We start from the raw sequence: 13,386 nt of genomic DNA on the forward strand, positions 1-13,386 counted from the left end.
GGGCCATCAAGGATACAATACTACCTAAGTCTGCAGACTTAGCCTCCATTAAGCGCCGGATCGAATATCAGCCAATGTGATTTCTTTTCTAAGGGTTCAATAGTTCGGTTTCCGCGCTGTATCCTGGGAGGATCATCCTGGTTCGGCGCCGCACCATATGCATGGACAACACAATATCGTGGCTGTATCGGCTCACCAAGAGGCCAATGCCGAAGACCATTTTGACTGTGTAAAAGTCACGAGACTCTCAGAAAAAGAAACGACTGCAGCCTCGGAAGCGTGTTTTACGGGAACCAACTGACACAATTCCGCTGTTTGCTTCCGGAAATCTCGATATCAAAATGCTTAAATAAGGGGCGGCGGCTAATCAACCGTTACTATTTGACGGGGCGCTAACCGCCCAAGCGCTGAGCTTTCTACAGTGGGCAATTTATGTACTTCTGTTTAGTGCCCGGGAAATGAGGGATGATCTGCAGGGAAGAGCTCGTTCCGATTGGTCAGAAGATGGCGTTACGTTGGAGTTGTTGGTGATTATCTACAAGAGATCATCGGTGCAGAAGTTTGTGTTGGTGATGAGAATACTGTCGCTTCCTTGACGAATAGGCTTATGATGTTTATCGAGTCCACAATTATTCGTAGCACTCGAAATACGAGAACAGTGCTTTGTCTCCGAGTGATAATGCATTGTTAGCACTTGAAGTAATTGAGTGCGTATCTAACCTAGCAAACATATGCGATACGAGATCTAAACTTAGGACATACAGCAAATAGGCAGGAACTGGTATAAACTACTACTACCTAGGTATCTTTAATGACAGTCGAGTATTCTGCTACACCAAATCCATGGCATATAAAATCTGGCCGCGTCGTTGCTGACGTGTATCTCGCCGTAAACCAAGAAAACCGTTAAGATCAATTCAGGCTACTGAATAAGCTTGTACCACACAAGAGTTCTCTCTTATGCCATCGGTCGCCTCGTTAGTACTCATTCGTTTGCTATGTCGTGTGATGGAGGATTTGGAATACAATGTCCAAAGTACAAACGAGGCAAAAAGTCCAACCATAGATTACTATAGAATTCAGAGGAATAAGAGAAGAGGCAAATGAAATAGAGTTTCGCTTCTGTTGACTGTTAATCTGATAGCGTAAACTTCCATCGTTGACAGCTTCAAATAGATGCATAAAAAACGATGACTCAGCAGAATTGACGCTCAGGCCACCGTTAGCGAGTGCGTCACCCAACCTTACTGTCAACCATCTCTACTCTGTACTTTGGCTTTTGATATCAACATTGCCACCATTCGTCACATATTCCTCGAGCATACGCATTCAGATCATTTTGCTTATCTGTCGCATTGCTGTCTATATTCGTTGCTTCTCCGATATTGCAACCTGGAACTATGATCAAATGAACAACCGCTAAGCTCGAGACCCGCTCGATTTCATCATTTACCTACTCGGTTAGGTAGTAGCTGGAGCTTCAGCGCTCAACCGACCGATCACCCGCAGACCGATCCCTCTTTCCTTTTTACCTACCTGTCGAGCAATCGCAACCCGACGCCTTCGAGCTGCTCATACAGGTGGACGACTCTACAGTCTCATCACTAAAAGGGCCGGTTTATCACGGAACTCGTCATTTCCATACATTCTCAGCGCCACCCCGCAGTTTTAATGCCAACCGGACCCCTCGTCGACATACGACATCGACCTTAGCTTCAGCATCTTTTGCCAACACACATACGGAAGAAATACCCCAGGGGTTGAATTTGCCTATCATGGCCGACCAGGACCACGACAGGTATGGAATTCTACCTGATTCGGACCGTCCTGGTGATGTCCTCTACAACTGGACGGATCACAAGAACAAGATACATAATATGGGTTGGGGAGGTATGTTTTTGGTTTTATGAATAAAGGCTCGGTCTGCTAAAAACAGTTGTTAGGATGCAATCCCGCGAGATGGATATATGAACTTCTGAACAACAACTTTACCACATGCGATCTCTTCACGCGAGCGCAACAAGCGAACCTTGAAGTTCCCTACCCATGGCAAGACCACACCCATCGACTGATCCTAAATGGCAACCAGAGTTTCGTCAGCCTCGGAGCGCGCATGTTATCCTCAGTGTGTATCGATTGTCACTTCCATTTTGTGTTCAATCTGTTATGGGACGAGGAGCATGCCGGCGCTCTCTGCAATCACAACCAAAAACAATGGCCACCAAGAGATGGCAGATTTCCCTGGCACCACTTGGCCTGGGCTGGCACGGATTCAGACGAAAACGTCGCCAAGCGACATTCTAAATATTACCCACTTGTTACCCGCGAGACCTTTGCATGCTCGGCTGGGCCCTGCACATTTTCAATTAACCTTGAAATCTCGATGCCTCGCATGCCTTTGTGGTGGATTAATCTGCTGCTTGACTCTGACACGATTCGGGAGGAGCTGCGTATTGCCAAGGAAAACGATCCAGAACGCTACGCGACTGCGACTGATGACTGGGCGATGCAAGCCCCCATAAATCTAAACACCTACCTCAAGAACTTGATAGAGGCAACGTCTCAAGAAGGTGCTAGAAGTATTTCTAAACGCAACAAAAGATTTGCTGTGCTATTCGGCCCTCGCTGTTTCAGCATATTCAGAGAGCTTGAATTTGACGAAACCATTGATATCAGGGAGGATGATGGTGTGGACGAAGGGACATTCACGCCCAAAGTTCCCTACCCACCCGACGCCCCAAATGGTGCTACCAAAATAGGCACATATCGCGGATATATTGAGGATGTCAGGGCTGAAGTCCAGTGCTTGATTCACAAACGAGGGGAACCCGCCGAGCTTTGCACTCCCAGTCTCCACGCCCACCTGGGCTGCTCAGAGGTCCCGAATGTCAGCTCTAATGTGTTTGTCAATCTCGACCGTTACAAATTGATGGGTGTGTTGCCAAATCAGGACAAGGGAATCGTCGACAATGCTTACAGAAGACAATGGGAACTGCTGCCAAAGAAAAGAAGAGAATTGATTGAGGCACTTGGACAAATCGCCAACGATCTGAACGACCGGGATTTTAGTGAATATGCCATGATACAAGAGTCTGTGTTTGGGAGTCAGGTTCCAACACAGACCGACAACGGGGATGCCGAGTTGACGAACCAGGCACTGCTTTTTTTCGGTCTGCAGCCACCAAATAACTATAACGCAGATTCAATAGTGCTGGCATACCGACGCAAGGTGGTGAACGATCCCAGCGATGTTGATGCTGCACATAGCATGTTGATGCTGATCTCCAATGCGACAAGTGATGAGTCCTACAAAGCCTCTTTGGAGAAGGAATACCTGGAGAAATTTTCTTTCACCACTGCCAAGGAGATCCTTGGATTAAGCGATGCAAGCATCGATTCCGATACTCTTGATAATTTCAAACAGAAGGTAAGAAATTACTTTAACTTTCACAGAAAAGTGATGATTCTGACCAAATGAGCAGGTCCAGAATACCAAAGACAAGGAAGCCAAAACAACTTACTTGGACGCCATGGACAAGATCGCCGATCACACCCAGTCCGCAGAACTCAAAGGAGAGGTTGCTCAGTTGCGACAGCAGAACGATATTATTGGCTCTGATCTGACCAATACCAGTAATCCAAACCAACCTGCAGACTATGATCTTCCGGTTGGACTGGAGAACATCGGAAACACATGTTACCTGAACAGTCTTTTACAATACCTCTTCACTGTCAAGCCTGTACGAGATATTGCCGTCCGTTACGATGATTTCAAGCTCGACTTGACCGATGAAACGATTGAGCATCGGAGGATTGGCGGCAACAAGATGCGGATGAAGCGTGAAGAGGCTGTTGTTGCTCAAGCTTGTGAGTACCACCCCCATCCTCATACTCGAAAACCTTTCTAATTAGATTTAGTTGCCAAAGAGCTTTCAGAGTTGTTTACAAAGCTTGAAAACTCGGATATGAGAGCAACGAGACCCTCACAGAGATTGGCAAATGCTGTCCTTCTGGATACAGACACCCTCGTGAAATCCGCCAATACTTCTGCCGATTCGGCTACTGGAAACCAGCCGCCGCCACTCCCAACAAGACCACCGCCAGGTCCTCCAGCTAATGATTCCGAAGATGTAGAGATGGCTACTACAAATGTGAAGGATGATCGCGACCCGATTGATACAGCCAGTACCGTTAGCTCACAGACACTTATCGGGGACGATTCCGACCGTTCTTATGACAAAGTTGAAACTTCCCCAGCAACCAACAATGGCCAAGTCATTGATACTGTAATGGAAGTTGAACAGGACGATGATGTGGTTGAGATCAGTCGACCAAGTCACCAAGCCGATGAGGTTGTCGGAACCCCTGAGAAGAGGAACATTGATGATTCTAAAAAGGATCAGTCTACTGATACGGAAATGACAGACGCCAAGGACCCCTCGACCATTGACCAGAAAGTCCTGACCGCCCTGGAACACCAGGACAGATCTTCTGGCACAGATCAACAAGATGTTGAGGAAGTCATGGGCAATATCATCAGCCGTCTCCAAGCCGCCATACAACCGTCCTATGTCAACGATGTTACAGGGATTCAGATGGAATCAATTATGGAGACATTCTTTGTCACGACAATCAATTACACAAAGAAGGCAGACCAGGACACTTACCAGAAGGAAATCAGTTTTGATCGATTCATTACGGCTTTTCCTTCTCCTCAGGGTGGAACATGCTCACTGTATGATGCACTCGGCCGTAATTTTGACCTCCAGGCTATTGAGGGAAGCGAACAGTCACGATATACAGCCATCGAGACGCTGCCGCCTGTGCTGCACGTCCTTATTCAGCGTTCGCAATCCGTTAATGGAAAGAATGACAATCCGGTTGAAATCCCTGAAACACTATACCTCGACCGATTTATGGACACTCCTCACGATTCGATGACGTTTAAAGAGCGCGAAAAGAGCTGGGCAGCTGCTAATCGTATATCTGAGATCAACGCATCCATAGCCGCAGCAGAGAGTACTGGCCCAACTGGCCCCTTCCTAGAAAGCCTCTCACAGGAAGAAAAAGCGGACGACAGCAATGCGCCCACAACGGAAGACATCGCAATGGTTGATGGCGGAGAGGATGCAGAAGAGACATGGGAATTCGACGGTCCGGTAGATGACGATTTCTTGATGGTCAACAGGCCCAGCAAACGCGCAGTGTCTGCAACTGAGCTGTCCGATGTGCCACAAAACATCAATGAGATCGAATCTTCTGTCCGAGAGCAAATGAAGACCGAGCTCAAAGAAACTACAGACCATCTGGAGACATTTTATGCTCAACTCAAGAGCAACCCCTACCGCCTCCACGCTGTCATTTGTCACAGGGGCAGTCTCAGATCTGGGCACTACTGGGTGTGGATTTATGACTTTGAGCAAAACGTTTGGCGCAAATACAACGACTCGAACGTTGAGGTCAAACACAGCACAGATGAAGTCCTCAAAACACTGAGCTCTAGTGGCGAGCCTTACTTTCTCTGCTATGTCCGTGATGAGGACAAGGAAGAGTATGTTGACGTGCCTCGGCGCCGAAGACCAGTTGGCTCGGGGGCTGATCAGGAACTTCCGCCTCCATACTTGGAGCAGGGCAATAACTAGGAGCGTTCTGAGAAGTTACAGCGCTCGAGATCACGCAAGCGGCCAAAGGAAGAAGAAGACTTGTGCGATGACAGCTCTGACAGCTCTGACGATCTTGCTAATATCGATGACAAGGAACTCGACCAGTACATCCTTAACACATTCGATGACACCAGCAGGGACGCAGTTGATGATTTCTTCGGCTTTGGTTTTGGCTACAATGATGCAAAAGTCGCTAAAGCCAGGGACTTGGAATTCTTCGCAATGGCTGCTACAGATACACCTTTTGAATCTCTTGAAGACCCAGGGGCTCACGACACTAATCCCAATACTCCGAAGGACTCTGATTCCGATACGTCAGGGGAAACGGTGGCAACGGAGATTGTAGCAGTTCCAGTATCCCCGGCAAAGCGAGCAAAGGTTGTTAGACGTGGAGTGCCTAGATTACGTGCGGTACCTGCATTGAAGCGAGAAGGACGAATTCAATCATCTCAAGACAAGAAGTCAAAGGGTTCATATCGGCCACCAGAAAACAGAAACTCCGTCAGAACCTCTATCGATTCCGATGAAGAAAATCCTAGAAAACTTCGTGGCATGGTTGATTACATCAGGGAAGCGTTGCAGAAAAAGGCCTCACAGGATGTTAAAGATAAAAACATTAAGATGGAAGATGGGGAGGTAGACACCAAGATGGAAGACATCCCTGACATCAAAATGGAGGACATTAAAGGCATCAAGATGGAAGATGGAGAGGCGGAAAATTGAGAGGAAACGGCATTTTATACCCACAAGACCGAATGAATGCATAGCATCATGCGTTATGTTTTATGAATAGAACGAAATCATCACTCTGCTTGACTTTAAGCTTAAGGATATTTCTGGGTAATAGATATTATTCTTTGGAGCTCAGAGTGCTGAGCTAGAACACTGTCAATGCTAGACCCAACTAGCATTAAGCGTCTAAATTGTTTTATTTCCCAGACTTTCAGCGACCAGTTTTTAATACCGTGATGCCTAAAGAACAGACCAGAAGGGAAAACAACCAAACGAATCAGATTCAATTGATTCACTATCTTCGTTTTATGCTCCAACAATCAAGTTTTGTGATGCCCTGAAGAGGGTGGGTATATTGCCTATGTAGTACGAACATGCTTACTTATCGACCTGTGAAGATAGGCTTCCTCTTCTCTCCGAATGCCTTAAGGGCCTCATTCCTGTCTTCGGAGTTGACCACTCGCTCATACATCTTGTTCTCGACCTCTTCCCTCGCCCAAGCAACAGCCTGAAGTCCCGCCCTCACACCAATAGGACCTCCCTCGCAAATCTCCTGCGCCAGTCTCACAGCCTCACTCAAGGCCGCCTTCCTGGCCTCACCAAGAATATCAGAGCCATCGCGCTCATCCTCGGGCACGACTTCAACAAGGCGATCCGCGATACCGAGGAAGTATGCCTCGGGAGCTCCGACTCGACGGCCGGTGAGGATCAGATCGCGGGCGCGTGAGAGACCGATGAGAGCGGGGAGACGGTGGGTGCCGCCTGCGCCGGGGATGATGCCGAGACGTGTCTCTGGAAGACCGACTGTCGCGTTGGAACTGAGGACTCGGAAGTGTGTGGAGAGGGCGAGCTCGAGACCGCCGCCGAGTGCGACGGAGGAAATGGCTGAGATGGTCGGGATGGGGAGGTTGGAAAGAGCTGTGAAGGTGTTGCGCAGGTTTGTAAGAAACTCGGCAGTCCTACAGATAGTAATTAGTACTATTGAAAGAATATGCGATAAAAGATATACTCACTCTCCAGGAGTAAATCCCTTGCGCTCCTTGAGATCAGCGCCGGCGCAAAAAGATGTATCAACAGCACTAGCCAAGACAACAGCTCTCGTAGGACCCTTCTCATCTACCCCCGCGGCACCACCAAAGCGCTGAGGAAGAGGCAATTCCTCGCCATTGGGTCCATATTGACTATGCACAGCATCAATCTCAGCGCGAAGATTCGCTAGAAGAGCTTTAGAGATGGCATTCCGAGCTGATGGTCGGTTCAATTCGAGAATGCGAATATGGCCTGTGTTGGGCGCGGGGAGGTTTGTTACGCGGATGAGAGGTTCGGTGGAGGAGGAATAGTAACGTCGGAGGACGCGGAGGGTGATTACGGGTTGGGAGAGACGAGGAGGCATTTTGTATGGTTTGATTGGGGTTTGAGGATATTGATGGAGGAGTTGAGAATGAGCTTTGTATTGGAATATCTATTATCTAGGTATCTACAGACTGGAGTTTGGAAGCCGAGGAATAATGACGTCGGCTGGTGTCGGTTCATCGTGTTAAGCCGATAACCGATAAGAGATGGACGGTTATAGACGTTGAGACACGGATGTTTATCTTTAAATTGACCTCGGGCTTTATATAAGAGTTCTTGATCTTATCTTCACTTTCAATCTTTTGTGATCTATCGGAAATAGACAGCCTTGTTTTTGCTATGGCGGTATTGACGTGGTATCTTTGGTGGAGAGGTGATGAGTTGGTCCAAGTTCCACATGCTGGGATGAAAGTGACGGTCAAGTAGATGATTATTCGACGATAGAATTATGGCGATCGTTCATACTGTTTCACCATCTTAAGTCGATCTTTAATAAAACTAATAACCAGGAAACTGGAAACCCCAGAGTCATTCATCTCAACTTATGAGAATTAGTGAGCTTAGCTTATGAGTTATGAAGTACTAAGCCACAATACAAGCTTCAAAATTGCCAATTGGGGAAAACGTGCCAAGCCTGCGGAAGATGAACTAGCTCCCTGTAGCTTTAGCAGTAGCAAACGCCTTGCACTTGCCTTGCACTGCACCTGCAGTGAGTAACCCATGGATCCTCTCTTTATTCAGCCTCCTCCATCTTTTTGTAGATCCCTTTCTCCTTCCTCTTCTTCTCCTCTGACTTTTTGTTCTGTCAGACGTGGCCATGTCGAATGATTGATATAAACAAAGACACCGACTGAAAAGAATGGACGGACGCTGTTAGTTGTTTGCGGAGGATCAAATCTACTGTTGTCTTTTCGCAATGGCAACAACACCCGTTCTGCAAACCTTATCGACATCTTCAACGGTCTCATCTCTATTACCTTCGACTACGGCTTCTGACACGCCTCTCACCGTTCTTGTTCGTGGCAGTATCGACGGAACCTCTGATTTCTTCCCCTTTCTCGACATCGCCGGTCTAGGCTCTGGTTCCGATGATGTTGATTCAGGACTCTCCTTCAAAGAACTTTTCGCCACCAACCTTGATGGAGGTCAAGAAATTATCTTATTTAGCTCTGGATGCCATATTGATGGTGTAGCTGACTGCACCCGCGCCTGCAACAGCTCAGACCTATTCTTCAGCTCACTGGAAACCTTTTACAACTGTGCTGCCTTGGCTGCGGCGGCGCATTGGACACAAGATGCGAACGCTTATTATGTCAGCGAGGAGACTGAACGAAACGCCAGTGCTGTGATGGGTTCTGGTACTTTGGCTGAGTTTGATGGTAGACCGGTGCTCAGGTCTCTCATCACTTGTGCCCAGGATGCCTGCGAGAATGACGGTCTGAGCAAACCTTGCAACCGTTCAATTGACCGCCTCAGATATGAAGATTCAACCCCTGAGGAGATATTCGAGGCCCTGGACGAGTTCTGCCCCGACCTACCAGCAGAGGTCAACCCAGATATTTTTGGGCCAGGTGTAAGTCAAAGCAGCCACAATCTTTGACCCCATACTAACAAGGTACTGTAGGTTCTCATCTCATATGTTATGCAAGTATCTTTTGCTGCGTCTCTGTATCTTCTTCTCAAGGGTTTCACCCTTTGGGTCAACATCACGCAAGGCACCGGCCGTCGCAAATCTGAGCCCGAGCCTTATCGTCTGAAGCGCAGTCTGACTCGAATCGAGAGCATGATCTGGCGTGACTCTGGTGGCTTATCCCGTACGAGTATTGCCATTGCAACCACATTGGTTGAGTTTCAAGAAGCTCAGTGCTGGTTTGTCTTTGCCGTACAAATTGCATCCATTCTTGCCATTGTTGTCAACTCTCAAGAGGGCACCTTCTGGGGCGAGATCGTTGTTAATGGCGCTATTGCTTTTCATGTCTCCCAGAACGGTATTCTTCCCATGTTCCTCATTCAGATTTGTCTTCATCATGAAGGCATCCGTAACTGGCATACGTTTCTGGGTTTCTTCATGGAGTATCTTCTCGCCATTATAGCAACATCGCAGAAGATATACTTCAAGGACGCTTTCGCTTTGTTTAAAGGTCAGAACGAAATCGAAGGATGCGGCTTCAATCCAAGTCCTCGAACATATTGCGCTGCAACTCAAGGAATCGATGGACAAGGATTCAGTTTCTTCCCTCATCCTCTGCTATACAAGATGACGTTTCTCATCCTTGACACTATTGCCATCATCGCCTTGGTAGCTGATCAATTGGCTTGGACGCTTCGAAAGCATCATCTCACCAAACACGTCCAGTTTGGGTCGTATCGCCTTGGTCGATGGCCACGTTGGGGCAAACAACGACGAGGGCTTTTCATCAAGAAATGGTTCTGGCGAATTCTTGAAGTCGCATATCTGGTGATCAATATCTTGTACATGATCTCTCTTACCAAGGTTATCAATGCAGAGAGCTTTGCAGCCAATCGCTGGAGCTACGGACAAATCATCGCGGTAACGGTCTGGGGACCCGTCATCGTCAAATTGTTTGACCTCTTGCTGTGTAAGTATTCACTCGTGAACTTGATCCGGTGCTCGTTTGCTAACTCCTGCATGCAGCTGGACCTCCCAAGAACGGCATGAGGCTGAACTCGGGTCCACCGAGGTTACGTATCGACAACGTTATAAACGGTCGAGTGGGGACATCTGCAGATGAATGCGTTATCAATGATGATAATGAGACTGACAAGTGCGATGGCCCATTGCCAAGGCCTGGACCAGAAGAATTCATGATCCGCGGATCTGATACCCTGCAGCTGGGGAGTCCCAATCGTGAGCGTCGAACGGATGTGATAGAAGCCAAAAGAAGGGCCGCAACGCCCGATGAGATATGCTCCGAGAGTAGCGTGAAGAAGGAAGCATGATGATGATCAACGATTGAATAACGAGTTATGAAGAGCCGTCGTATATAGTACTCTTGAGTTTTGTTAGACTCACAATTGCAAAATAGAATCCTAATGAAGCCATCTCCATTTTCAAATGTCACATTAAACTCAATAGCAATGGCGGTGACCAGCTAAATCTGTCTTTAATTGACTAGAAATATCGGCATGATCTCTATTAAGCTCTATGGAGGGTAGATCTTGATGGTACCTGCCAATTGCACTAACACCAGCCATCCGAGGGGTGAACTTACTTTCCTCACCAAAGCTCCAGCGATCGTCCACAGCATATCTCGATGATGAGATTAAACACAAAAGCAGAAAGAAGTCAAGCTTCAACTGCGCTGAGCACTTCCCCCCCGTTTATTCAAGCCTCACTGCGTCATCATTACTCCCTTCACGTGCTTGGTCGCACCGCAACAGGGAGCTCTTTCCCCGCGAGTGACATCATGCAGCTATGGCAAGCTCCAGGCGTCATAACATAAGTTACAAGAGCAAGAGCTTCCCTTTTCTCCTTCCTTAATTCTTCATCAATTGACTCTTTAATCTTCACCAATAAACTCAATCTACCTAATTCAACCCTTCACCACCACAAAAACAATCACAATGTCTTTCCTCACAGAGAACGTCATCCGCCGTGTGGCCCTCGCTCCCCGCGTCATTGCCTTCCAGGCTCCCCGAACATTCACCACCAGCTTCGCTCTTCAGAAAACTGCTACCGATGCTGTCAAGGACACTGCCCACAAAGTCGACCGCGCTGTGAGCGACAAGATTGTCGACGGCATTGAGGCTGGACGTTAGTCTCTCCAACTACCAACTTGCTTTAAGAAACCAATGCTAACGATCATTTACAGAGGACGCTGCTGCCAAGGCTAAGGCTGCCGCTCGGGACGTCACTGACTCCAACGACGCCGCCGCAAAGGCCCAGGAGCTGAAGGGTGAGGCTGCTGGCAAGGCTCAAGAGCTCAAGGGCGAGGCCAAGGGTGCTGCTGAGCAAGCCAAGGGCAAGGCAAAGGGTGTGGCCGAGGAGGCTAAGCACAAGTTGTAAGCCAAGAAGCTTTAACTTGCCGGATTACGAAGGGAAATAATGAAAGCCAGACCTAACAATGGTCTATTGTACGATTATAGCCATGCATCATACGGTTTAGGGAATCAATATTAATGCATCAATGATTCAATCAGCATCACTTCAAGGAACTCATTACATATCGTGCCATTGGCATATTAAAGCAACTCGTGCAATTGAGTCTGAAACATGTTCTCATGCAGCTTGGTTGGCGGCGGCTGATGTTTGACGTCATTCATTTTTGGAGGCACTTATTTTCATATCATGTCTTATTTACTATCATTACAACTCATAATATTGGGTATAAATCAACATCCTCAATCCAAATCATTAACATGCCAAAACTAACTTTCCACCATCAGATCATATATATCTTCCTTCAGGAGTAATCTCCACTCGTATCTTAAGCGATGTTGGTCTTCTTGGGCTTAACATCGATTTCGCCAAGAGGGAAGCGAACCCATGTCGTATCCTCGGTCATAATACCTGCGGCTCCCGCGTAGAAAGCTGCGAAAGCGCAAATGACCGAAAATGCACCGCCTGTCTTATTGACTCGAATCGCAGCTGTTGGGTGGCTGGTTTGGAGGAACTGAGCGATGCTGAGGAAAAGGAAGGCGAGGAACAAACAGCCAAGGACAACCAGGATGGCAATATTTGTCTTGAGAGCGGCGACGAAGAAGATGAGAGTCAGGAAGCACCACAGGATCAAGAAAATACCTAGGGCAAAGCTGTATGCGCGGTCATCGCCGTTGTATGCAGCCTTGATACCAAGATCAGGGACGTAGAACATGGCGAAGGCAAGCCAGAAAGCGCCATAAGAACAGTGGACAGTGGTACCGAAGGTGTTGCCAACGCGGAATTCCATGAGCCCTGCGAGAAATTGGGCAATGCCGCCGAAGAAGACAGCCAGACCGAAGATGGCTTGGTCAGGGCCAACACCGCCGAAAGGGTTGTTATCAGGAAGTCTGTCTAAGTGTCAGTTCATGAGGCTATACAAATAAGGTCGCGATGAACTTACCCAGCACCGCACTGGTAAAGACCAAGAACAAAGGTAGTCAGAGCGAAACTGATCAGACCAAGAGGACCAGGGTTGGCGGCTTTGAACGAAGGGTTGTAAACCTGCGACACCATGGACTGGTGAGGCTTCTGGACGTTATTGTTTCGCTCTCCATGGTGGTGGTGAGGATGGTTGCAGTGATAGTGACTACCATAGTGACCACCATCCTCCTTGTCGGTATATTGTGTAGGGGTGGTTGCCCCGTGGGATGGAGGAGTGCTGGCAGACATGTTGTTTGAGTTTCGACTGAGTATAAAGACTGGGTTACAATAGACTATATCACTTGGGATGGGAGAAACAAGTTTAAATACAAAGACCTGGAGAAGAATCTTGATCAACCCACTTAGGGTCTACAGCTTTTTATATTGATCACAACGAGTAAGGGACCTACCCCGTACTCTATCTCGCATGACGAAGGGGCGGACATCCTATTCACCAGTCTGTGCATACGGTAAATTCCCCAACCGAGCGAGAATCACGGTCGTACTGGAGATCAGCAAGAGACTGGAAATTGATAAACCAAAGGTTGATCCATC

At 47.8% G+C, this 13,386-nt stretch overlaps 5 protein-coding genes across 5 annotated transcripts; 3 read left to right on the forward strand and 2 right to left on the reverse strand.

The window, feature by feature from the left end:
- Positions 1–1,775: 1,775 nt before the first annotated feature.
- FIESC28_04277 (uncharacterized protein) lies at positions 1,776–6,386 on the forward strand (the record flags this gene model as incomplete). Its single annotated transcript, XM_031158424.1, has 5 exons — positions 1,776–1,890; positions 1,944–3,427; positions 3,483–3,867; positions 3,919–5,561; positions 5,664–6,386. The coding sequence occupies 5 exons, from the start codon at positions 1,776–1,778 to the stop codon at positions 6,384–6,386; spliced, it is 4,350 nt and encodes a 1,449-aa protein (XP_031017570.1).
- A 391-nt stretch (positions 6,387–6,777) lies between these two features.
- On the reverse strand, positions 6,778–7,788 carry FIESC28_04278 (uncharacterized protein; the record flags this gene model as incomplete). Its single annotated transcript, XM_031158425.1, has 2 exons — positions 6,778–7,354; positions 7,409–7,788. 2 exons carry the CDS (start codon positions 7,786–7,788, stop codon positions 6,778–6,780), a joined length of 957 nt encoding a protein of 318 aa, XP_031017571.1.
- Positions 7,789–8,664: 876 nt separating this feature from the next.
- Positions 8,665–10,709, forward strand: FIESC28_04279 (uncharacterized protein; the record flags this gene model as incomplete). Its single annotated transcript, XM_031158426.1, has 3 exons — positions 8,665–9,321; positions 9,373–10,348; positions 10,405–10,709. The coding sequence occupies 3 exons, from the start codon at positions 8,665–8,667 to the stop codon at positions 10,707–10,709; spliced, it is 1,938 nt and encodes a 645-aa protein (XP_031017572.1).
- Positions 10,710–11,333: 624 nt separating this feature from the next.
- On the forward strand, positions 11,334–11,775 carry FIESC28_04280 (uncharacterized protein; the record flags this gene model as incomplete). The annotated part of the gene is made up of 2 exons (XM_031158427.1): positions 11,334–11,523; positions 11,582–11,775. 2 exons carry the CDS (start codon positions 11,334–11,336, stop codon positions 11,773–11,775), a joined length of 384 nt encoding a protein of 127 aa, XP_031017573.1.
- A 421-nt stretch (positions 11,776–12,196) lies between these two features.
- FIESC28_04281 (uncharacterized protein) lies at positions 12,197–13,080 on the reverse strand (the record flags this gene model as incomplete). Its single annotated transcript, XM_031158428.1, has 2 exons — positions 12,197–12,758; positions 12,812–13,080. 2 exons carry the CDS (start codon positions 13,078–13,080, stop codon positions 12,197–12,199), a joined length of 831 nt encoding a protein of 276 aa, XP_031017574.1.
- Between the last annotated feature and the right edge of the window lie 306 nt (positions 13,081–13,386).

Source organism: Fusarium coffeatum (genome assembly GCF_003316985.1).
Source record: "Fusarium coffeatum strain FIESC_28 chromosome Unknown BRIP53273_contig_87, whole genome shotgun sequence".
Taxonomy (NCBI): domain Eukaryota; kingdom Fungi; phylum Ascomycota; class Sordariomycetes; order Hypocreales; family Nectriaceae; genus Fusarium; species Fusarium coffeatum.